Raw genomic sequence first — 25507 nt, forward strand, 5'->3', positions numbered from 1 at the left:
ACTTTTGAGCCAGTTTGGGTGCTTGAAATGCCAGAGTTTCTCCAATGATCACATCATATTTGCCTGCAACTGGTACCAGTCTGCCAGCCCCAGTTCTGGTTTGCTGGATTTGAGACAGGGAGTATCAGTATAATTAGACCTGAAAATACGATCATGTTTCACTTGTGATGCCTAATTAATATGAGGGCAAATATAAAAGACTGCAAGCCAACAGCAAATTAATTAATCTACTCATTAATTTTAAAAATACATTAACAAGGGTGAGTTTTTTGTACCAGTGGTGTCAAAATGACAGCTAGAAGCATTACATGCTACTTTGCATAGGTCTCAACAGAACGCTAAAACTTGTTAGGAGAATGCCAAGCTCTGTTTCTTTACATGTTTATGTAATGATGCAATTTACTATTTCATCATTTATTTCTTAATTATGAAATTAAAGTTTATGAGTTCATCAGCTTTTATTGCTACCAAGCAGTAAGAAAATATGTTTTTCCATTTGAAACACATACCTTCACCACCCGCTGCACTCTGGGCCATGTCCTTATGGTTTGCTTTCTCTCATTCAGGGGCTAACTTGCCCAACACCGCTTCTTTCTTCCCAAGCAACGTGAGTTTGGCAAGCTCACAGATCCTGACCATGCAGTTTTCCCTTCACAGGGCTGATCTGTTTAGATGAGTAAAGGATTTAGTGTTTTTAAAGCTGGGTGGCACAGGGGCTGGTTGTTGTTTTCTAGTATCAAGCAGTGAGAAGTTATGCAAGTTGCTTCCCAGAAGCCAGCAGCCTCGAGACCCCCCCGGTCGCAAGTGATCCCCACTCCTGCAGGATCTCTTTGCTGCTTGTCTGATGACGACTTGGGTTTGTAGCCTTGCCCCTTGGTCCCTTGTCTGTCCCAGAAGTGTTTCTTTCTTGCATTCAGTTCTCCATTCCAGCAGTGCTCCTTGCTTTTCCTCAGGCTCATTTCATCCATTGTGTATTTCCTATATGAGCAAAGAAGAGTGCCTCTTTGTCCCATCTCAGACCATCAGGCATCACCACACATGTGAGGAGAGCCCATCCCCAGTTTTTGTGCGGTGGATTGGAGGGAAAGCAGGGGCTGAGGATGGCTGCAATGGGCTGAGCATGCAAATAGCAGGCAGGCAGGCAGGGTGGGTGGCTGTAATCTCCAGTGAAACACATGGCAAAATAAATTTGTTGCATGTCATCATAAAAACCGTGAGTTCAACCTCAGTAGGTTATTCTGGGCTGAGATTTTCTTCCAGCATTCAGATGGGGAATGGATTGGGAGAAGCAGCAGCTGGTGTCAGAGTTAAATTAGGCAATAGGAAGTGTGCTCGGCTTGTGGTTTGCTGGGTTAAGAGATGGTATGGTTGCTCATACAATTAGTATGTGGCTGATGGGTAAGAGACACCAAGTTCAGTCTCTGTCTCGCAAGCTGAGCCAAGTGTGGGGCGCAGCGTAGTGAAAAAATGGAAGGAAGCTTCAGAAAACTTTGCTTTTATTTCTAAGAATGGTCTCATGCCGCCCACCTGCTCATGAATTCCAGAAGTGTGGGATGCCCCCTTGGGTGGAGGGTATGGCATGAAGAGCACGCGCCATGCTGAAGTCCCCGCAGCCCTGTTGTTGGCAGGAAGAAGTGCTGGATTGCATTCCAGAGCCTGCCATTTTTAACAGATGAGCTAAACAAAGTGCCACATCAAAACACTGCTTTATGAACTTTCCACGCCCTGGAGGAGACAAGAGGGCACTGTGGGCACTGTGCTGCATCCCAGCAGCAGTAGCAGCAGCAGATACCAAGTGCTGTTGTGACACCATATAAATAACAGCTCACTCCAGCAATGCTTCTCTGCTGAGTGAATTGCTTCAGGATTTGCTCCATCCACCCTGCCTTGCAAAAAATAACCTGCAGATGTATGCCTCTAAAAATAATCCTCGGTGCTGTGGTCGTGGTGCAGTCACTGCATAATTCAGCAGTTTCATACTGTGTTGTTTTAAAAACAAATCTTTTCTGCACGCTGATGGAGACAGATCCTGTGCTGCTCTGTGTATAGAGAGCATTTTGCTAGCGTATCTATAGACAACAAGCACAGATCTGGCTTGTGATCATGTTATATTAAGAATTATTTCTTTCCTTGTCTAATTCATTAAGTCTGTGTACTTAATAAGCAGTTTCAGCTTTTACAAGGTCTTCTGTGGGAACAATAAAAGAGAAGGGAAAAGGAGAGAAACATCTGGATCCATGAAATGCTCTTGAAATAGTATCTTTTTTAGTGTCTTAAGAAGTTTCCAAGGGCTTACACTAAGAAGTTAATTCCATTGCTGATGATGATGTTGAAAGCAGTACAATTTTGACTTGGTCTTGTTGCCTAGATAGAGATCAGAGTTGGCCCACTCTTTTGTCTGAAAATATGCTCGTGAAAAATAGCATTGTTTGTTTTTCATTCGAGTTTTACTACTTTTTTCATTTTTTCTCCCTTTAAAATTTTACTGTGAAAATGAAGAGAAAGATAAGACAGTGGAAGGGCACTAGAGCTGCAGTTCTGTTGCAATTTAGCAAATCATTTCTTTCCTCTTCCTTTTTTTTTTTCTTTTTTGTTTGAATTTGTCTGGTTTCCCATGTCTTTAATCTGTTTTAACGAATACCTGTTGTGGTGATGTTTGATTTGGTTACTTGCAGTTTTGTGCACCTACCAGAAAAGTAGAGCTGGGATGTCCAGGGCCTGGAGTGCATCATGCTGGAGAGGAGCCCAGCTGGAGAGGCGGGAGCACTGGGGCTACCAAATGGAGTGCTATAGGGAAGGTAAATCATGTCAGACATGCATAAGAAAAAGATATGTGACCAGAGCTGTAAGTGCAGCAAGAGGTGTTTTAGGTAGTCAAAAAGGGAAAGATGCACAATTAGTGGTTATGTGCTGGCAGACGTTTTCAGGGGGTGAGACAGTTATCCACACTTGACGACATCCATCTGGGAGGACCTCTGAGCATCTCACCCTCCTTGAATCAGGTGCTTTCCAAGGATTCCTTGCTGCTTTTTATGCTGTGAATCTGTTCTTCTAATGTTATGCTTTTTTTTTCCCTTGGATTTCCAATAACATGTCTGAAGCCTTAACTGGAAAAGTCCCCTTGGCTGCAGCTGAAGCAGGGTCGTGCCCTTCGTGACTCTAAGCCAGTATTGGAAGGATAAAAACCCTTTTCCATAAGTGGCTGTTAAGCACCCTTATGTGATTCATGGAGTATAAAATTAGATGGCTATTCTTTTTCAGTCTTACAAAGCATGTGTATTGGAAACAGAAGATATATGCAACCTTTTTCTTGCATTGAAACATCAAGGTTGAAGCTATTTGCTGTGATTTCCTTATAAAAAAGTGTTGATTTTTGAGGGGAAACAGACTTTTGGATTGCAGCCATTTGATTCGTCAGCTTTTTGGCTTTGATATAAGCAGAGAAGTGAAAGTATATCACCCCTTAACTTTCAGGCACTGAGGTGGGCAGAGAAAAATAGAGACAGGCTTGAGCACATCTCAGAAGTCAAAGTGGAGAAAATTTACCTGTGAGATATCAGACTATGCACAGCAGTGTCCTATTTGATTTTGCTTTCATCACTAGGTAGGAAAGACCAGAGCACTCAGTAGAATGTTGGAATAGTAGAATCTTGTTGAAAATTGTCCTGTCCATGCTGGAGATCACAAAAACAGTAGATCTTGCTGTAGTGATCCTTCGTGCCTGTGTTTTCCTCATTAATCTGTGATAAGATTGCACCATCCCCTGTATCTGCATGGCGAAAGCTGTCCTAGTATTATAGGATGATTGTATGGCTTGGATTGGAAGGGACCCCAAGAATCACCAAGTTGCAACCTCCCCACCACATGCAGGGCTACAAACCTCCACATTTAATACTAGACCAGGCTGCCCAGGGCCCCATCCAACCTGGCCTTGAACACCTCCAGGGATGGAGCATCCACAGCCTCTCTGAGCAGCCTGTTCCAGCACCTCACCACTCTCTCTGTAAAGAACTTCCCCTGACATCCAATCTAAGCTTTCCTGTCCTTTCAGCAGGGTAGAGGTAGAGCTTCCATACCTAGTGGTCATCATGACACTCACACTTTGTTGATGTCATCTCAACATGGGTAACCATGTAGAGAACAACTGCATCTTTCTTAAATTATTTTCCATGGTATTTGACTTTCCTGAAACCTGATGTCTTTGTGTCTGGCTGTGTGCAGACCTAGTCTATTAAAATCACGAGCTGGGATTATTTGTTTGCTTTCTTCCCAGAGCTGAATTTCAAAAACCACTACAAATTTTCCCTTTATGCTTGAAAATTGTTTCTGAGATACGTATTCTTAGAATTTCACATGAAAAGCTGGGGTTATATCTGTGCCTGCATGTGGGTGACAGTGGCTGACATACCTATGGGGGAAGCAGACTTCAGTCAAATCCTGAACTCACCCAAACCAGAAAGAGGCTTGCAGCTGTCTGCAGTGACAAATGTCGGACAGAATTGGGTAAGTTTATGCCACAAGTGATTATCCACAACTGTTCTTCATAAAAGTGCAATTGTAGCAACCCTCAGGGTTGAGCGCGTGCCTAAGCACAATCCTCAGTCTTGGTGTATCAGCCTGTCTCCCACCTGGTGTGTGTTCATGGCAAAGTGATGTCTGCAGAATCAGGATCAGATTCTTATACAGCAGCTCCCCTGAGTGAACACAGACCAAGCTACTAGCTTGCCTGAGTCCTGTTCAGAGAACTAGTTTTAGAAACCTATTTCCTTGCTTTTGTTTCTATGATGAGCTTTTCTATGCATGCTTGCATAGAATGCGCTTGCCTTCCATTGTTTATCAAAACACATTTATTAGACATTGCTTATGCAGCATTTTCATGATCGTGTTGATGATAGATACCATGTAAACAGGACTGGATTGGACTGCATTCAATCTGAGAGCTTGCCAGCACTTTATTGCTGTTTGACTCCAGCGACGGAGCACGAGCCCTGCCGCCAGCCAGCGCAGCTCCTGCAGCACGGTGCTGCCTTTGCCTCCCTCCTGAAGGAAATTATTGCTCTGCATCTCTCTCTCAGGGCTATTTGGTCAGGAATTGGAGCCACAAAATGAAAGTTGTGGGAGTTTAAGAATACAAGGAGTAAGATAGATATGCTGTGATCATAGAACCACAGAAATGTTAAGGCAGGAAAAGACCACTAAGATTATCTACTCTGACCATCCTGTACTCACTTTTGTGTCCATCCATTGCTGAGCATGAGCTATCTGCAGGCGTTGCTGTTTATGGGGCTAGAAGGAAATTTGGCAAACAGTCTTCCAATTCAAAGTCAGAAGTGGACCAAGAAAATGCCATTTGCTCACTTTTTTGGCTTTAAATCTCAGAGCAGTAACTTATTCTAAAACACAGGCTTAATTTTAGATCACTTTAACTGAGATGTAGAAGAATGCTTGTTTTAAAAAATGAAAACCATAGAACACAGGATTGTAGAGGTTGGAAGGCACTTCATCTGATCCATCAGACTGATCATCTGGTCCAAACCCTGCTGAAGCAGGTTCCCTAGAGTAAGCTGAGCAGAAAATAAAATGTATTTGTGAGGATGTGTTATACTCCTCCAGCTCATTAGGCTACTGCATTATTTATTCTTTCAGGTCATCAGACTATGCAGCACATGCAAACTGTGCCATCTTTGCACTAAATTCATTTTTTTCTTTTCCTCAAACTTCACACCTGTTAAACATTAATTTGATTCTGCAAAATCCATTCCAGTTTCATCCCTGAAACTAAACAAAATCATTTTCTTGGGTCAACGCCAAAATATAAAATAAATTTGTTAGAAAAGAGTGTAAGACAAAGCTGACAGCATGTGTATTAAGCTGAGTCTAAACAGATGAATTCCGTCAAAAGTTTTTTATTTAATCATTCTGTTATTTTTGACATGCTATCTAGCAATAAACCACATGAGCATTCCTTTGCATTAAGAAAAGAAAAAATGGAGGAGAGTACAGCTCAGTGCTGAGGGAATCAGTGTGTGATGTTGAGGATGATGTTCCCATCTATATAAAATGTACAAGAAATGTCTTTTCCAGTGTCCACAGGGGTAGTTGCCTTTTGAGGTCACTGGTGGCAGAAACAGGGCCCAAGGGAATGGCATGGAGCTGTGCCAGGAGCTGGGGGATTATGAAAAAAGCTGTGCTCCAGAGAGCGGTAGGCATGGTACAGCCTGCCCAGGGCTGTGGGCATGGCACTGAGCTGCTGGAGATGACAGAGCATTGGAACAGTACTTGCAGACATTGGGTTTGGAGCCAGGAGTTGGGCTCAGTCACCCTTGTGGGACCCCTCTAACTCAGAATGTTCTGTGATTCTACAAACCAAATCAACCAAAACCTTACCCTGCACCAAAAAGTCCTGAAGTAATCCAAATGGGACGACCTCTGGGGATTGCAGGCCACTTTTCCCCCAAACTCTGTTGTTCTGCTTTGTGTGCATTCCCCACTTGCGTGCAGCTCTCTGAGCCCCACCAGTACCCACGCAGGGTGGAGCATTTCTTGCACCCCTTCGAGTTGTTTTTCACTGCTTCAAAGAGAAAGGTGCTTCGCGCGTTCACAGTGTGCTCTGCAGAGGCCACAGATCATCCCATCTACATGGAAGGTCCCTCTTGAGAAAAAGGAACCGCCGTTTCTGCTCCGTAAAAACTCCCCTTGACCATAAAAAAGATGATATACATCAGCAGCTGCAAGAGGAGTCCATAAACAATACATTACAATAAGGAGCAGCCAGAGGTCACGTCTGAGAGCATCAACCAGAGTGGCCCCAGGCAGGACCTGACACAGGCCCCAGAGTCATTCAGCAGAGGTGTTTGCCAGAAGAGGATCTGGTCCCTGGCTCATGTTCACAACAGAGGAGCCCAGGAATTATGAAACTTATCAAAGATTGCCCATTAACAACAAGTAGAATGGAACTCCAGTTCTTGTGTCTGTTTTTATAACCAGAACTGAGCAAAAAGCAATAGCAGGATTGTGGGGTGGATTTTTTTCTTTTTAAGAGAACAGTAATATGTGATTACAGTTATTGGACTGCAGGAGCTGATGAGAAACGTGACTGAGATTCGTGCGATTACTCAAAATCTGACCTTCAGAAAAACCACGTATGTGCCTACACTGATTTGCTCCCAGAGGTCAGAGCTTCAGCTCTGTGGTGAAGGTGGGTCTCTGTGGCTGCTGGGTGGATACTGCTCTATTCACTTCACCAAGAGAAACAGAGCAGCACATATATGCCCACTGTGCTCACAGACGATACTGCACTTCCTGGTGTGCCCTGTGCTGTTCACTGGAGAGGGTAAGGCTGGCGTTAGACCTTGCCTTGCACCCAGGGTGGACATAAATCATCTCTTTACAAAACTATGAAAAAGGGCTAAGTCTGGAAATCGTGGCAAAGTGTATGCTGAGTGAGCGTCTGCAAGAAGGCCACCCTCTCTTACTCAAGATTTTGGTATGTATCCCACGGAAAGGCAAACAAAATTAAAGCACGTTGCTTCAGTTTTACACCATCTTGCCATAAATCTACTCTCTGTGTGAATTATGGCAAAACTACATGCAGCTACTGAGCTTCTGTCTTAATGCACCCGCACTGCAGATGGGTTTTGTCCGTACGTGTTTTGGCAGACAGACCTGGCTCACATTCAAATTCTGTATAGCATAGAGGGGGGAAAAAGGGGTGGGAGGGGGTAGGTGTTTTTTTAAGATACCTTGTTGGCTTGTTTACATAGCTAATTATCTTTGGAAAGTTAATTGTTGTATTTTCTGTCTGCATTTTTGCTGCATTCTGTATTTCTGCAAGCCAGGATGATCAAAGAGAAACACGAAGCAGGCCTAACAAGGAGCCGCTCCAGCAAAGTCCACATGCTGCAATTAAAGGCAGCTGTGCCATGGCCTTTGCAAACTCACATCTTCAACATACAGCCCTAGTCCTGTATTGTCTAAAATTGTCCAAAAAAGCCTTGTTAAAAAAAAAAAAAAAAAAAAGAAGTCTACCTTTTCCCAATAAGAAATGTGTTTTTTCATTAATTACATTTGTCAAGAGGAGCATTGGCTTTCCATGAAAATGCTGGCTTGTCCTTGGAGCCACCCCTGCCAAATGGAGCTGTCATCTGACAACAGATGATGTTCTCAGAGTTCTGGCAGTTGGCGTGGAACACTTTCAGGTTTCACTCTTTTAATGAAGTCTTGAGCACCTTGTTGGCGTGCTGCAGGCTTTCTTGCTTTTAGTTTGCTATTTTGACACAGTTCCACCATATAAGATACAAAGATGGGAGACTCTTTTGCACTGGCTGCTTGATTGCATTTGTGGTCAGGATATAAGAAAGATAATATTTTACTTTGGGAACTCACTTTCTGACTCGCCATGGGGATTTCTGTGTCTCCTTCATTCCTATGAGACAAATATTTCCTGGAGTGTGCTCTTCCTTCTCTACTTTTGACATATTTAGCAAGAACTTCCTTGACGTGTTATTTTCATTTGAAATTATGAATAAATAAATAAAATTGTACGAAGCTTTGGGTTTTTCCATCCCTAACTTTCTCTCCATATTTCTCCCACCTTTTTTTTTTTTCAACCTCTTCTGCTGAAGTCAAGCTCTGTAGTCACTGCCACTCTACTGCCAACAGATACAGATTAATTCTCAATTCCTTCAATTGCTATCCTGCCATTATTTGCACTTGTAATATATTCCAGCTGTGACAGCACCCGAATCCTTCCCTCTGTCTCCCACAGCTGTGTTTTCCTGGCTCAGCATTCCCCAGTCTCCGTGGCACCGCTACCAGTGTCCCAGCACAGACCAAGAGCTGGGCTGCGGGTGGTGGCAGCCCTGCCCCAGGTGGGAACAATTATAGGAAGGGGTCCTAGCCTGGACCTAGCATGAGTTACTGCTGATAGCACCCAGATAAGCTAACTTAATAAAGCAACGGCTTAATCAAGCCACATTCCTTGCATCTTGCCTTTCGTCCTGACTCTCTGGGGTGATGCTACATGGAGCCGGGGGCTGTGCCAGTGCATTGGTGTGTTGGGTATAGGAGGAACAAGTGGAAAGCTGAACAGAGTTATATCCTCTCAGATTTATTGGTCTAAAACTCTTGACCCTAAATCAAAACCTGTAGGGCCGCTCTCCTCCTTCCAACTGCTGAAGCTCCCCTTTAAATCTGTAACAAAAAGTCCTGAGAGTTCCTCCTTTCAAAAACAGTCCTTAATGTTAATGAAACTACTTAATTTCCCTGTGGTTCCATATTTCAGAGACTGATCTTCTTGCCCAGCTGTGTAAGTGTTGGTGTTTGCTGCATGCTTGCAAGCACGGCTGCGTAGCAACTGCTGACCTGAAAGTTATTCAGTAGTGAAAATTATCAGTGGGGACCCTCTCTTCCCTCTCGGCCTGTGTAATGAGATCGCTGCTGTGCAACTTTGATTAGACATGTCAACCTGCAGCTGGATGTCTGGAAATGAGTATTTGCTATTAAAATGCCTTTGCTAATGATCAGCTCACATGTCTATCATTTTGACAGATTTCTCCTCAGGAATGTGGAAAGTATGCAGGAATCCCAAGGTTGCGGATGTCATGTTCAGGGAAATGGGTATCGGTGTATTTCCTGTGTGTTAACCCTGAAGTAGCACTTTCCTTGGCAAAATCATGCTGGTGTCTGAAGCTTGCTGCTGAGCACAGGCTATGCTCAAAGAGATCCATAATCCTGAGCTGGGAACTGAGTATGATGGGGAATTTCTGGAACATCAGCCTGAGAACAGAGCATCCATCCTCTGTACCACTTCTTTTGGTTTGATTTAAAGCTTTCATTATGTGGAAAAAAGAATCAGGTGTTTGGAGAAAATATTTCCAGATCTCCTTATCAGTTAATCAGTTTAGCAATGGGAAAACCAAAAGCTGGGTGATTCGAGAGGAGAGGAGCAGTTCCAGCACAGTGCCCAGCTGCGAGCCCTCCCCAGGAGCAGGCCGTGTGCTGAGCTCTCCATGTTCTGCCCAAGACACACCAGGGCTTTTCAGGGGCCTAAACCTGGAAAGTAGGTGGGAATTCCCAGGGAGAAGGGAAGAAATGGAGACAGCTGCTGCTCCCATTTCTTTTGTTTTGGCTGCCACAACCCACAGCCCGGAATCTCATGGCCCACCTCTGCCATCTCCCAGCTCTCCCTTCATCAGCCTCCCCTCTTTCTGCAGACAGGAGGAGACGAATGTGCACTTGGAAAGCCATTGGCGTGGCTCGTGGTGTATGAACAGCCTCCCCAGTGCACCTTTGAACCCATTCCTCCTACATTTGTTTGTCTTGCAGATAAAGCTTCACAGCAGTGTTTGGAGAAAAGTCTAATGAGGGACCACTGTTTGCATAACAAAGCGAGGCTTCCTCTTCAGATGTTCAACCTTCATTAAGCATAATTTATATTCCAGCTAATCTTTGGAAGCGGATAAAATATGGAGCCAAAGTTTGTTTTTACATAGTTTGGAGTAACGCGTTGTTTGTTTTAAGTGGTCAGTTGCAACTGACAGCTGATTTATATTCAACATAATGATGATTTGTGATGGCTGCTGATTGTCGTGGGGACTGTTGTGTCATTGACTGCCGTGGCTTTAGCACTCTTTGACGTCAGTTGTTGAGTGAAAGGATAAGAGCAAATGGATGTTTTCGGATATTTCAGCAGATCCGCAAGCGTAAAAAATTGCAAATTTGTGAAACACGTGGGCTTTTTCCTCCAGAACCTCACGTTGACTGTATTGAGTAGCACACTGAATGGTAGCTTGCTTCTCTGGCAAGTCCCAGCCAGCACCGCTTGGGGCCCTTTGAAGGTCACTGCAGGAGCCTCTGCAGCCAGCAGCTCTTGGGGTGATAAGAGGCACCAACATCCTGCTCTAGTGTGCTGCCTAGAAAGAAAGCAGGCTGATATGGCTGAACACTTACTTACAGGACATCACAGCTTGGTAAAAAAAAATTCATTTGATTTCTCATCATTTAGACTTTTTTCATACCATAGGCACACTAAAAGGATCTGATGCTATTGAATCTTCACTATAGTTTTGACCTGCTGCCCATATAAGATGCACTTTTTCACTGCAAATGAAATATTCAATATATTTCACTTATCACCTTCCAGTTTTATTAAAAGATGAGAAATGACTGATAACATTTATCTCGTTTGAACTCCAAGCTGAGCCTTACCCCTTTCTGCAAGTTTACATTGTAATGACAGATGTTTGAAAACACCCTTCAGCATATCAAGAAAATTACAACCTGGCTTGTGTGTGAGGACAGCACTGAGGTGTGCTGTGTCCTTTCAACACAGAAAAGCAAGATTTTCAGATGTCTGTGATCCTCTCCAGTTCTCTGAGCAGAGCAACATAGATGCTGTGGATTGAGTGATGGCTTTCCACTTTGTGTTCTTTAACACTGAGAAAAGTTCAGGATCCTCTGCTGGCTTGGTTCATCGCATCTGTAACCATAACCTATCTGTAACTGTTTTTAAAAGAGACACCAAGCTTTAGAGAATATGTTTATTTATTCATTATTTTGTTTTATTATTTTTCAGGAAAAAATGCTGTAAGGGTTATAAATTTGTACTTGGACAGTGCATCCCTGAAGGTATGTGGTTTTGCTGTTCTTACCTTTCCTTTCCCTGTGCATTTGTCTTTCCATGTGTGCTCTATTCTCTGCACTGCTGTCTGGGAGAGCATCCTGATGCAGCCCACAGCCTGGGCTGTACCGCATACATGGAACCATTTCCAAGAAATTGTTGTGAAAATAAAAAAATCAGCGTCTTCCAAAAGTTTTGTTCAGCATGCCAAGCCTTAATCCTCCCTGAGTACGTGTGGCTGCACAGATCTTGTAACAGGACCTGGTGCAAACACAGAGCCACATGCTGCTCTTGGCTGTGCGTCCAGGAGCAGTCTGTGCATCCAGGAGCTCATGCTCCCCCTGTGGTCTAGCAGAGGAGATTTGACTTGGAAATGCATGGAGTGACCAGGTGAGTAAGTCTTGCTTTTGTCACCTGTTTCCTGCAGGCAGCAAGGGGAAAGCATCGCCATACCATGCCTCTTTTTCACCACATCTTCTGGCTGTGAGCACAGGGACTGAGAATCACCAGGGGTGGTTAAATTCACAGTGGAAAGGAAATCTGTCTCTCCTGACAGGCTGCCCAGAGGCTTTGAAAGAGAGTGCTGGGATCCAGTGCTCAGAAGTTGATTGCACATCTCTTGTAAGAAAAAGGCTAAGGTCTGCCTGCCTTAAGCGTGGCGGAGGCCTCTGCTGGTCGGCCCAGCCTCAAGAGCCATCACTCCTCACACTTTGCCCACCTTGAGTGAGATTGGCTCAGAAGTTATAAGAGAGGAGAAGGGGCCACGCAGGAGCAAATGGCCAGAGACAACAATACATTAAAATTCATTTCCTCCAAAAAAACAGGTTAGGTGGATGTTGTCTCAGCTTGAGATGGTGATGTTTCAAAAAGAAAAGTGACAAATTATCATTGTTAATATCAGCTGTTGATATTAGCTGAATTTTGGATTTCAGTCTCCAGCCAACAGGGATCATAAACCAAACTCCAGTCTTGCTGTCTCTTTTTTTGTTTGTTTGTGTCCTTTGTACCTTTGCTGTTGGCTGGAAACACTCATGGAATCTGTACAAAAAAGAAGATATTAAATGTCATATTTTAAGAACAGGAGTTGTACATTTCCTGCTTCCATGAGGAGGAATGGGTTTGGGCATCGTGGGTGCTCACAAGGGCATCCTTGTTCTGTGGTTTTGCAGTTTTGTCTCAGGGTGTGCGATGTGAGATGATGGCTTCAGTGCGAGACACTTGGAGGAGACGGTTGTGCTGGGTTTGTTCAACCCTGTCTGTGCGTAGGAGGAAGAAGCCCTGAATCCTTTCAGGGTGGAAGAAAGCCAGGGCTCTGCAGCCTGGCCTCCTGCTTTCCTGTCAATTGTAACACTTCTATATGCTGTTATTTTCACTAAATATAATGGATACAGCAGAAGAAGTAATGGGAGAGAAAATATAGTGAGAGCCATGGCAAATTATAGGAGGGTTCTTATTTTCATCTCTTGAGGTTTCAGGTGATTATGAAAGCAGCATTTCTGTGTACCCACTGACTTTACTTAATCCTGCCTACTAACTGCATCTCAGTAACCTAGGTTTTTGCCATTCATTGAATTTCTCCACTGGCTGTGGCTGCTATCCCTTTGTCTCTTCACACCCTTTTCAGCTCAGTAGATATTTTGCCTTGAATTCTGCAGCCCACAGCAGCTGCTATAACATCCAAGACAATCTGGGCTTTTGATGTAGGGATGAGAAACATGATTCAATGAAGCAGTTCTTTCATTTACTCTGTTACAATACATCACTTGGCTCTTTGCACCTTGTTTTGGCATAGTCTTGGAGGAGGAGCTGCATGAAATGCATATCTTGAGACAGGCACATAAATACATTGCAGATGTGAGCTTGTTAGAGCACATCTGCACCTTTTAATCTAGTGCTGGCAAGCTAAAGCTCAGAGAAATAGTTCCAGCCTCACCTTCTCTGTGATTTAGCAGTGGATGCAGAGAGAAGGGTCAGAAGAGACCTAGACCCTTCCCTTGCACACCAGCCTTTCTTTTCGGCAGCTGCTATCTGAACACACTCTTTCTCCAAAGGGTTGCCCATGTCCATCTTTCATTTCTGTCCTGTTTTTCCTCTTCCATCTTTGGTGTAGCAGCTTAGTGTACCTGAGTTCCTGCTGCTGTGTCCTGCATTCTGTTGGCATTGGGCTGAATGTCTCTCTATAGGTTTCAGTTGCAAGAGCAGGGATCCATGACCATTGGGAAACAGAGGAGTTTCCTTTGCGTGTCTGATTTGCACTCTACTTGGCCAACAGATCAGGCCAAAATGAGATCTTTGCACTTTTACCAGAATAGTTTTCCTCTTCTTTGACTCAGAAACTGACAGCTCCAAGCAGGTCCTGCCTCACAGTGTTGCTGACATTAAAGTAGAGCTGTAGTCTGAAGCAGCTTCTTGAAGAGCAGACTTCCTACCAATGATTTGTTAGTTGAGTTTCTTGTCTTCAGGCTAATTCACCAAATTAATTCAGGCTAATTCATGCAAAGCACACCATGACAGACAAATACTCAGAAGATCTGCTCTCTCCTCACTAATGCTACTTAAGAAACTTCCTTGATGCAACCTTCTGCGTTGCATTGTCATTCCTGAATTCATTGAGGCATGTATAGAGGCATTATTTCCTTCAGTGCTTCGTATTTTCCTGAAGTCTGAAACAGCCTGATCCTTGCTGTGCAGCTTTGATTCGTCCTCAAACCTCCTGAGACAGGGCTGGTGAAGAAGGGGCAGACATGTGAGGAATCCTGTATTCTTATAGCTACATAGCACGCAGAGGTGGTATCCACAGCCAAGAGCCACAGCACCTTTTGTCAAGTTTTGCCTCGTTCCTAAGGGAGTCATTCCACATGGGACCTGTTTAGTCTAGAAGAAAGAAGTCTGAAGGGAGATCTGTTAACAGTATTTATGTGAAAAGGCTGCAAAGCAGAAAGCAAACTCTTCTTCATGGCCAGGGAGAGGAGGACAAAAATAATGGGCTTTAATGGCATTAAGGGGAATTTGGAACAGGCATTAGTAAAAATCTTACCCTTTACAAGGATACTTCATCTTTGGAATGTGGGGTGTACCATCCCCGAAGGCTTCCTAAGTGTGGGTTACTTGAACATCTGAGGAAAGGCTTGCACGTAGTTAATCCTGTTTGGATGGAAGGTGGCCCCTTCCAGCTCTGTTGCTTTATTTTATTTTATTATGTTCTTTTTTTCTTTTTTTTTCCTAATTTTGTTAGTGTATGTCTATTCATGGAAGCACAGTGAGAACAGAGATCATTCTTCCTCAGCTCTGAATAGACTGAACAGGCCAAATTTTGGAACAGGCTAAATACAGCATCTGTGAGGGCAACTGCCTAAGGCACAGGCATGCTCAGCTAAGTAAGGGCGTGCTCCCATGTGCTACAGCACCATCCAGCCCCATCCCTTGCCTGCAGCCTGCAGCAGTGCCAGGAGCTCCATGCAGCACCTAGTACTCCAACTTTGCTGCTGCACAGAGGCCAGTCATTGCAATCAACCACATCTATGTGGAAAAATAAAATAGCAGCCATGCTCAGAAAAATTGCCTCTGGCCCTTTATATTTGTGACTATTTATTAGTTCCAAACTTTGCATCCCCAGTGTCACTGAAAAAGCCCAAACTATCCAGAAGGTTGTCCAAGTTTGAAGGCAGTGGCCATGTTTTCCAAACCCAGGCATCTACACTATTCCACCCCAACCACAGCACCACGGACACAGGTGGCATTAAAGCCAACCCACTGTGAAGTGCAATGGAAAGAAAGGATTCACAAGGTAACAAGAGAGGAAATGCTTGGCACTGAGACAGTATTTTTCAGTTGAAGGAGCTCTGGTGTGCCATACTGGTGCTGGCACACCGTGGCTCATTAAGCCCCATTTGGAGCACTTTTGTAACCATGCACACAGTCACTTCTGCCCACAGTTGTTCACATGTGTTCTGAATACTCCATATAGCAAATGTGGTTTCACTTGCTTTTCCATCTATTAATTCATTTTAATTGTTTGGAAAAATCGTCGTACTAGCAGAGATGTCTGCTAGTCATTAGCATGAGTCAGTAATGACTTGGGGTTTTAATCATTTTATACTGTGTGTATGGAAAGACAGTGCATTGCTGGGAACTCAGTCGAAACACGTAGGTTTGGGTGTTGTGTGTTATGCCTGGAGCAGAGGTCGGATGCTTCTGCTTGGCCACACAGTGCTCTGTTGCTGCAGGGTTATCCAAGCACTGTGAATCACCGTGTGCAGGGCGATACTCCTCTGAAATAACCTCAGAGCATGGCTGTGGCATAAAACCCAGCCTTCAGCAGGGTGATCTGAGCTGCTATGGAGGCTGGATGCTCCTCCTGCTCCTTCCTTCTCCTGGGGTTTTGAAGTGGGACCTCAGGCAGATTTCTGGGATCTCACTCACAAGCATGGCTAGTGACTGAATGCATCCTGATCTTCACATGGCTGTTATTAGGGGTGATGATGGTTTTTCAGCAGTGTGTTCCTTGCTACGAGGTTTATAGCTAGGTATGAACAGTTACTGCGTGATTTTAATTAACTTTCTTTTGTGATATATTTTCTACCTGGATTTGGCAGTTTGTCATACTGTATTTCTCAGTACTTTGCATATGAAATGCTTAGATCAGTACTTAAGGACTGTGGAAGAAAACAGCAAAAAACTTCTAGGTAATGTAAAATTCCTGAAAATTCTTCTTAAATTCTGCAAACTGGATAAGTATCCCTTGCTTAAAAGCCAGTTTTAATAAATAACCCCGTTGCCATGAGGTGCATTAAAAAGAGCATGGCCAGCAGGTTGGGGGAGGTGATCCTCCCCTCTCCTCTGCCCTGGTGAGGCCACATCTAGAATACTGTCTCCTAACCGTGCACTTCTCTCCATAGACTATGATGTGTGTGCTGAAGCTCCTTGTGAACAGCAGTGCACAGATAACTTCGGACGGGTGCTGTGCACTTGCTATCCTGGGTACCGCTACGATCGGGAGAGACACAGGAACAGGGAGAAGCCGTATTGCCTGGGTGGGTAGAAGTGCTTCTCTCTGGTTCGTGACGTATTTTCCTTCTTCACGTTCTTTAGGGGTCAGTTTAGATTTCAAAACTTCTTTATTTTCTTTACAGTTGCATATTAAATGTGGCTCTTAATTCTGCTCAGTGTTGGTCCCCATGACTAAGATACCTAAATCCTCCTGAAATTACGGGTGGGCAGTACCTAAAAAAAGCCATATACACTTAAGCGCTTTGAAGCATCAGGGTGATGCAGTTTTCCCTTTCTTAATTCCTCCTGTAGGTTATGAGTAGTATTTGAGAAGAGGGGCACGGTTCTAGGTGTAACCCTCAAAGCACTATAACCATGCCTGATTAGGACAACCAGTCCTTGGGGTTCCATTCAGATGGGAAGGATCTGGTTCAGGACAGTTCTCACTGTCCTGTGATTCTCTGCAGTTCTCACGCAGCTGTGCTCATGTGGCTGACACAAAGAGTTGTGTCCTGCTTAGTTTGCCATGCCAGGGAGCCAGGGTTGTCAGGATGAAGCTTTTAGTGAGCTGCCTGGTGCAAAAAACACTCACACAGTGCTCACTGATAAAATGACGGGTGTGTTAATGATTGTCGGTCTGCACAGAGCTCCGATCTGAAGCAGCAGCAGTGCTGCAGCCACTTATTTATTTAAACCCCAAATCTCCTGGTACTTTAAAAAGAAGATTATTATTTACCCGAGATGTGAAAACTCCTGCTTCAGGACGCTTTCTGTTCTCACTCATCTCCAGACATCGATGAGTGTGCCGCCAGCAATGGGACACTGTGCTCACAGATCTGCGTCAACACTGTGGGCAGCTACAGGTGTGAGTGCCACGAAGGCTACACCCGGGGGGAGGATGGCAGGACGTGCACCAAGGGAGATAAAGGTACGTGCTGCCGGGGTTAAAGGTCTGGGGTCAAAGGGTCTGCTTCACACGAGGCTCCGTCTGGCCGTCAGGAAGCACTGCTGTATGTGTGCATGATGGAGCATTGGTACTATTTGCCCAAAGAGGCTACGGACAGCCCAGAGCTCAAGAGATGGGGTTTTTTTCCATTGGAAGTAGTTTGTGACGAAAAAGGGGTGAGAGTAAGGGCTTGTACTTCCTTTTCACTGCTGTTTTCAGAGCATGAATGTGTACAGAGTGTAAATGACTTTGAAACTGTTGACCTCATCCCAGTTATTAAATTACAGTATTTAGAGTACTGAAGATTAAATACTGATAGGGCAATTTTAAAAACGGGGAGGAAGACAACAATCTGTGCTCTGGAAAATAAAAAAAAAGAGGGTGGGGGAAATGAAGAAGGAAACTTCACTCTTCTGATGAATGGCATCTTACCTAAGTTAATCTGTTAATGCCTGAGCACATGTATCAATGGGTGCTCTAAGTCTCACTGGATGGCCAAAGCCATTTATAATTTTCATTTTCCCCTGATAATCAAATGAAGTGGCTGGAGCCTCTCCATTAACATTAGTTGTTTCTTGTCATTTTCAAATGTTTGGATATTTTTCCTTTATAAGTGTGTGTGGGGGGGGGGCATTAAGGAAATACATATAGCATAAATAATCCCCTTGCAAATAGCATTTTTAGCTAAATTTTCCTCTGGCTAATTCGTATTTACTGACAGGGTAATGTCCGAAGCATCCAGGATAACTGATCATTGGAAACATTCAGGGCTGTGGAAATCATTCTGATATTTGAAACAAGCAATTTGACATAGCCATAAAAACAATTGCACTCTGTTTTCAAGAAACATTTTCAAGAAACCCTCTCTCCAGGTTTACGCTTTCTGTGTGTTTGCTGGAGAACTATCTCTTGTGCTCATCCTGCCATGCACGGAGGCTGCAGCCTGAGCACTGTTTTTGGCTCTGAGCTACAAGTGAGCTCCACTGAACGCTCTGGATTTGTTAGTGGGACGCGAGAACAGGGAGCATTTTTCCTGCATCCACAGTAACGTTGTGTTTGACAGAGACAATAGAGCCACCCGCTCTGAAGCAGGCACATTAAACCATCTCAGCAGGCTGAGCCCAGATAATGCAACACAGATGATCCACCAGGCAGCCTCCGTGCAAAGACCGCCCGCAGCACAGCTCCTGCAGAGCTCTGCTCTGCCAGCATCTCCTTCTCATCCAGCATCAGCCCTCTGAGCAAGGGCAAAGACAACACGTTGCTCCCTGAGCTGCTTACTGATAGCACTGAAGGGTTCACCAGTACCTTGCTTAGATGGAAGGCTCTGTGTCACCCATGAGCTGGACTTCATGCTTCAGAAACCCTCCCTAAATGGGGCTACTTGAAGCCTTCTCTGCAGTAACTTTAGTTTCCCTGTGCAATGAAAACAGGTTATGTAAGTGTCTTGCTCAACGCTGGCCAAACTGATCCTGGTGGGTGACCTCAGTGTCTGCACCATGCGTGGGAGGCTGCAGCTGATTGCTGCCTGCCCCTCTGGCCTATCCTAGGTGGCTTCTGGCTTTCTCCGTGCTTTAGTCTGGCTGTATTCATATTTTGGTCCTGATGCAGGATCAGATGGGGGTAGAGCGAGTGTTTGATGGATGACTCCTTCTTTGGGCAAATCAACACTCATGTCTGGTATGAGTTAGGGGATTCCATCCCTCTCTGGGGACACAGCTCACACTTGCTTATGTGACACTGTTGGACTTCTTCCTCAGATAAATCAGTCCAAGTGGGTTTGCAGAAATCTCACTGGTGTGGTATTTTCCAAACATTAGCTGACCCCCATGCTGTTCACCTCCACGGGCTGTTACAGCCCTATTTATCTGCAGTCCTCAGCCCCATGTACCACATCTTTCTGGAAGGTAAACTGCATTTTATGATGAAAGAAGAGGCCAAATTCACTGCTGCTTAATCTGCTCATAATTCTACTGACTCTGGTGGGACTGCTGGAGTCCCAAACAGCAGAGGTTCTGGCAGTTTCTCTCTATGACCGCATGTTGCTGTCAGCAACATTTCTTAACACAGTGTGTGTGTTGTATGAGGGAACTCATTTGTTAAGATACCTACTAAAACAAATCTGGTTAAGAATAGTATCAAACACAGTTTTTAGGGGAAATTTTTAAAAAGGACATTTTAAAAATGTCTCCCTAAGTGGGCTTTTGTAAATCTTACCAAGGTCTGATGGTGAACATGTCAGAGCATTCTCATGTTTTTAGAGAGCTGAAAAAAATTGACAAGGATGAACCCATGAGAGAACCATAGTGCAGACTTACAGTCAGGAGAAAATTTGCCTTGTAGAAATATGAAGAGATGTCCTTGTTAAGGGGGGGAAAAAAAAGATGAAAAAAAAACCCCTACGTGCTGCAAGCTCTGTCAGAGATGGGCAAAATGGCATTGGTGAGAGTCAAAATGACCAATGGTAAAGTCTTTCTTGGAGGGGCTGTGGCCAAACAAATGGTCAGGGAGACATAATAGCTGTAATTTGTTGAAACCATTGTATGTGAAGGTCAGTGGAGAAGGCCCTGGAATACCTTTTGACCATAAACATTGAGCCATCCAAGCACAGCACAGAAAGCTGTTCAGCCATGCGCTATCAACTAGGGCTGGGAAGCTCTGAAAGCAGGAAGCTTACTTTTAGACAAATGCTAAATGAAATAGGGAGGAGAGCTGTGGATTACCACAGTGCCATAGGACTGCAGTGTCGTGCAGGCAGGTAGTGACTGGGAAAACCCCCAGCCTTTGCTTCCTGATCTTCTGACTGATTCAGGATTTACACCAAGGCCGTGCTGCTGGTGGTCATTCCAGCATCCTGCCTTTGCAGTCCCACTTGCTATCTGCAGTAAGACAGGGGCTTATGTGATAAATTACACCCAATGGACGAAAACTACTGAAAAGTTTTTTCAAAGTTTGTGCACTGATGGTCTGTAGGTGACCATTTGATGGCTGCAGTGTCCCTTACTGGACGCTGTAGACATTTAAAGTCAAGTAGCACGTGACTTATGTAGTATTAGAAAATTCTGCTTGTATTAGAAACGATGCAGACTTTTTCATAATCAGTACACAGTTAGGAAAAGATGGAGGGTGCTAAAGCTGATATGAGGAATGTAAAACAATAGCTAAGTACATTCCAGGAGAACCCGCAGCTTTTCCGTTACAAAGCATGCTCTGAGGGATCGGTGTGCCAAGGTGTCCAACAGCCCTTACTGGAGACGTCGTACAAGGCCACACATCACATGCAGAGCCTTTGTGTACTTTATGCTTCTCAGCAACTGCGTGTGTAAGAAAAAATGCTTATCTGGAATTTGCAAGTATGTGTTTTGGAAACCACGTTTCTCTTTCAGTGGACATCTGTCAAAACAAGCTTGTTTGTTTATGATGCAGAAATGATTCATTGTGTACGGGACCAGGAAAAGGACACATACAAAAAAGCACTTGCAGCATCTTTTACAATTCAAATCATTTCAAGGATTCTTGAAAAGATCCCGTTCTTACAGCATATTCACTGGTGTGACCCAGTCACTCCAGTGGATTTCAATCCTTATCATTGCTCTCAATCCCAATCTCCCTTCACGTGGGGAAAAAGCATGATGATAAAGAGCAGTATGTGCAGAGTGAGTGAAATGGCCACATTGTGAGGAGTTATACTGTAATTTACAGCATATGAAAATTTGCTCCTTCAGGGCACTGTAAATCCAGACAGACCTGTAGGAACGGTCTGCCCTAAATGCAAAGATAAAAGAAGGGGTGTAAACTTTTTCAGGTATTAAAAAAATAAATACTTTGGTGATTGTTAACTGGAAACAGCTGCATTAAAAATGAGCTCAGAGCTGTCTCTGAAAAATTTTTCAGCCTTGTATAGCAGCTCACATCAAGGCATTAATAATGGTGAGATTGCCTCTTCTTTTCACAGTCTGGGGGAATGCAAAGACCTTTCAAACTCCAGTTGCTTTTGCAATTACTTTATGAACTTCTTTTCCTTGGATCTTTATATTTGTATTGGAAACTGCTTTCTTTCAGCTGGACTTTCTGAGAAATCTGAAAACGTGGCAAAACCAGGGACATGCTGTGCCTCTTGTAAGGAATTTCATCAAATAAAGCAGACGGTTTTACAACTGAAGCAAAAGGTATGAACGTTGATCAATCATGTTACGAGATCTGCGTGTTTTGTGACAACTGAGTATAAATTAAGGTGTTTGGAACTGTCACTGCCACATCACACTTTTGCCCTGGAAGATGATGGCAACGTGTTTTAAAATTGCATAGGAAGAGCATCTCTTCTTTATGCTTCTGCACTGCTTGTAAGCAAATTACTACTCAAGCTTATGGTAACAGGATCTGGCAAAACCTCTTGCAACGTGAGCCCAGGTTTCTTGGCAAGATGCACTTTCCTCAGTTTTTCATTCATTCTGAACACACAGGATTTTGGACTTGATCCACCCCAAGTATATGTAAGTGCAAGACATTCTGCTGATGAGGGAATGTGGGAGAATATGATTTTGCACTACCAAGTTGTTGATACAGGATGCTTGCCAAATAGGAGGTGTGTGGCTAGACATAAAACATCACTAGCACGCACATCAGCTTTGATTGTTAAAAGAAAAAAAGCCTCAGCCATGAGTTTTTAGTTGATTACATTGCACGCAAAAACATCCCCTGACCTTTAACTTTGTTTGCTCCTATATGTGACCTCCTTCTGCATTTTGGTAGGATTTAAAGAATGCAGATACACAGGGTTTGGAGAACCAAGTACGCAGGTGCAGATGCCTTTTCTGGTGACACTTCCTCCAAATATTCAGTTCTCTGAAATGGAAATGCTCTGCAGGGTCAGTGTAAGCAGTCCATGTTGGCAGGTTGTCATCATTTCAGTCAAGCTGCTCAATTAATTTCACTGCATCAAAACATAAATTGGTATATTCACCTGCTGAATTTAATGTTATTCATTCAGTGTAATTCCATTAGGGAGAAAGGAATCTACCTCACTAAAATTAAATACACTGAAGTGTGACATATTCTTTATTTCAAAAATCTCAAAAAAAAAAAAAAAAAAAGCCCCAAAACCGAACAAAAACAACTTGCTTTCCTTATGAACCCGTATGGAGACAAACGTGAAAAGTGACAGAATTTTGCACGTGGAAGACATTCTGGTTTTCAGACAGCTCCTGCTAGTGGACAGCGAGCAGGACACAGCAGAGCCGCGCTGCGCAGCGCCTGCGTCCGTGGCTGGGAGGCTGAGCAGCTCGCGGCTGCCTGAGCGCTGGGACCGCGCTGCTGGCCATCTGTTTGCTGCAGGAATGCGTGGAAACGAATCGCCTGGATTAAGGGAAAGTTTTCATCAGCGTTGGGAGCCTGAGTCCTGAGAGCCTGGCACACTCTGGTGCTGTGTGCACTTGTCGCACTTGTAGCTGTGCCTTAATGATAATTCCTGTCGTTGTACATGGACTAAATTGTACCCAAGTATTTTCCTTGTGGGACTTGATCAACTTGGCATCCTCAGAGAAAGACCACTGAGCTGAGCCACATGCAGAGCAGGAAGAGATGATCCCTAGATGCCTTCAGCATCTCTTACCCTGCCACTTACAGGGCTTTTACCCACGCAGAGAAGAGATCTGGCCTCACGCTGCTCCTCTGCCCAAGGAGACACAAAACTTCTGCGTTTCGCTAACAGCTCCCTGTGGCCATCTCAGTATCTGCGGTTGAAGCTTTCTGTTTTGTACATAAAAATTCATTGCTGGCTGCCAGACAGACAATTTATGGGAATAACTCTTTGGTCTTTATTCCTGTGGTTAAAGATTTTGATTTTACAAACTTCACATCAAATTATGTATAGCAGAAGAGTCTCAGAAGGATCCAGTCCTGCAAATGCTACAACTGTGAATTGGAATGTGCTTCTGGAGGTCGGAAGTTTGGTTTTGGATCTTCTTAGGATAAGAGGGAATTGAATTCATGTCACTGCAGCCTCTAGAGTGTGCACAAACTGTTGGGTGAAAGGAGGTGGTTGATGTCATCAGCACCTTCTCCAAGGATTGCAGCATGGATTCCAGATCCAACATGAGAATAGGTTATGGATCAAGTACAGAAATTCAACTTACGTGGTTATCAAATGGGCTGCATTGTTCTCCTGATTTTCTAGAGGGCTGTGGGCAGATCTAGACTGATCTCAGGCCTTGTAGGAAGGAGGAAAAGCAGAAAGCTGGAAAAGCAAGGGATGTGCTGACATGCTGACACACAGTCAGTTTTTTAAGAAATCAAGTAAGCAGTTGAGTTCTTGCATTTGGGGGATGGCTAGATCTTATGGAGCAGGTATATTTAAAAATTGTATTTAGAAATCACTGATAGAATTCCACAACCAAGAAGCACTACCAGAGTCACATATACCACAGATCTAGAAACTGCCCAAAACTCCACATGCAACATTCAACACTGAATATATGGGATCTTATCTCTAGCAATGCCTTTCTTTAAAGTAGTCCCTCACTAATATTTGCAAGCATGTGGAAAAATATTTTTCAAGGGCCACTGAGATTTGGAGCTGTGGAGGGAGAAAGTCAAGGTCACTCTATATCAAGATCCTCGTAGAGTTAAAAGGTGAAACAGAAATTAGGCTAGTGAGTATAGCCAGCCCCTGAGAGGATGTGAGTCAATATCAAAAACACATGGTTTGGCTGTAGTGCATGTAACAGCCATTTTCTGTCCAGAAGGTATCAAAGAGCAGTGAGCTAGACCAGATCGTGGGTATTTTGGCATTCCCAGTGTGTGCCTAAGTCCAGCTGACTCAGAGGGGAAGCATGTGTAGATGCTTTCACAGCAGCTATGTGATCTTTTTTTAAACTAAGTTATTGTTAAAACAGCCTTGCTGGCAGGAAAAAGCCAGTATTTTATTTATGCAACAGAAAAGAACACACTTCCAAATCTCCTTCATGATGAGTCGCATCTTTTTAATCCAGGCTGGCCATTTGCAGTGCAATCTGAAGAGCTGTTCACAGCAGGGGCTGTGCAGAAGCCAGCAGCTCCCTCACGTGGGCCCAAGCTCTGAAGAGAAGATCCATTAATGAGACACTCAGTGGTGGCCACTCTCAAGGAGAAACATTCACTTTTTCTTCAGTGTGAATAAGTGTTCCTGCTGAGGAAGGCTGGCAGAGATGAAGTGCTCCTCACCTGTTTGATTGATGACATTGATGACAGCAAAAATATTTTCATTTTAAAACTGCCTCAACAATACAGTGCTGTCAGGTTTTCATGTTTGTAGTGTGCTGACCAAAGCTTGTCAGCAGACAGAGCCATTGGTAAATGAAGAAGACTTTCTTCTGTTGAAAATCCAACATGACAGCGCAAAAGGCCAACACCAGAGCAGCAGGCATGCTAAATCACCACCCTGTGGTGCTTCTGTGAAGTGCTTGATTTCCAGAGGGGAGGAGGGAGCACATGGGATTCCTGTAAGGCTTTCATCTTGTTGTTTAGTTTATATTCAGAGCATTCACCTTGCCTTTGGAGCAGCAATGTGCTCCAAAGCACAAGTCAGGAATGGCTGCCAAACCCTTGTATTTCTCTCATTATATTTTGTATCCCATTGTTTATGAAGTGCCACTGGGAGCTCTGCATTTCCAGTGTTCTTTCCTTACTTTTTCTTCCTTCAGAACTGTTCTGGTGCATTCAGCCTTAAACTGCAAGCAACACTGGCTGCTCTTCAATGTGCTTTCATTCACTAATAACTTGTTTGCCAAAAGAAATTTGCCCACATATAGTAGGTGTTGCAGGTGCATAGCATTACTATTTTTTCAGTGCTTTACAAACATGAAGCTTGTGTGAAGGGCAGGAGAGTATATATCAAATAATTGCATGAGGAGGAGTCCTGAGAACAGTGCAGGGAATTCCAAACAACTGATTAAAACCACTAGCAGAAGGCAGGA

The 25507-nt window shown here is 44.0% G+C and overlaps 1 protein-coding gene across 1 annotated transcript in view; it reads left to right on the forward strand.

The window, feature by feature from the left end:
- Positions 1-25507, forward strand: part of CCBE1 (collagen and calcium binding EGF domains 1) — an 88978-nt gene that overhangs the window by 54334 nt on the left and 9137 nt on the right. Inside the window, exons 3-6 of the mRNA XM_052670586.1 lie at positions 11576-11628; positions 16519-16653; positions 17400-17537; positions 21618-21724. Of these exons, the coding sequence (XP_052526546.1) occupies positions 11576-11628; positions 16519-16653; positions 17400-17537; positions 21618-21724 (433 nt within the window). The remainder of the gene's footprint in view (positions 1-11575; positions 11629-16518; positions 16654-17399; positions 17538-21617; positions 21725-25507) is intronic.

Source organism: Tympanuchus pallidicinctus, unplaced genomic scaffold (assembly GCF_026119805.1).
Source record: "Tympanuchus pallidicinctus isolate F22 unplaced genomic scaffold, pur_lepc_1.0 scaffold9, whole genome shotgun sequence".
In the NCBI taxonomy this organism is placed as follows: Eukaryota; Metazoa; Chordata; class Aves; order Galliformes; family Phasianidae; genus Tympanuchus; species Tympanuchus pallidicinctus.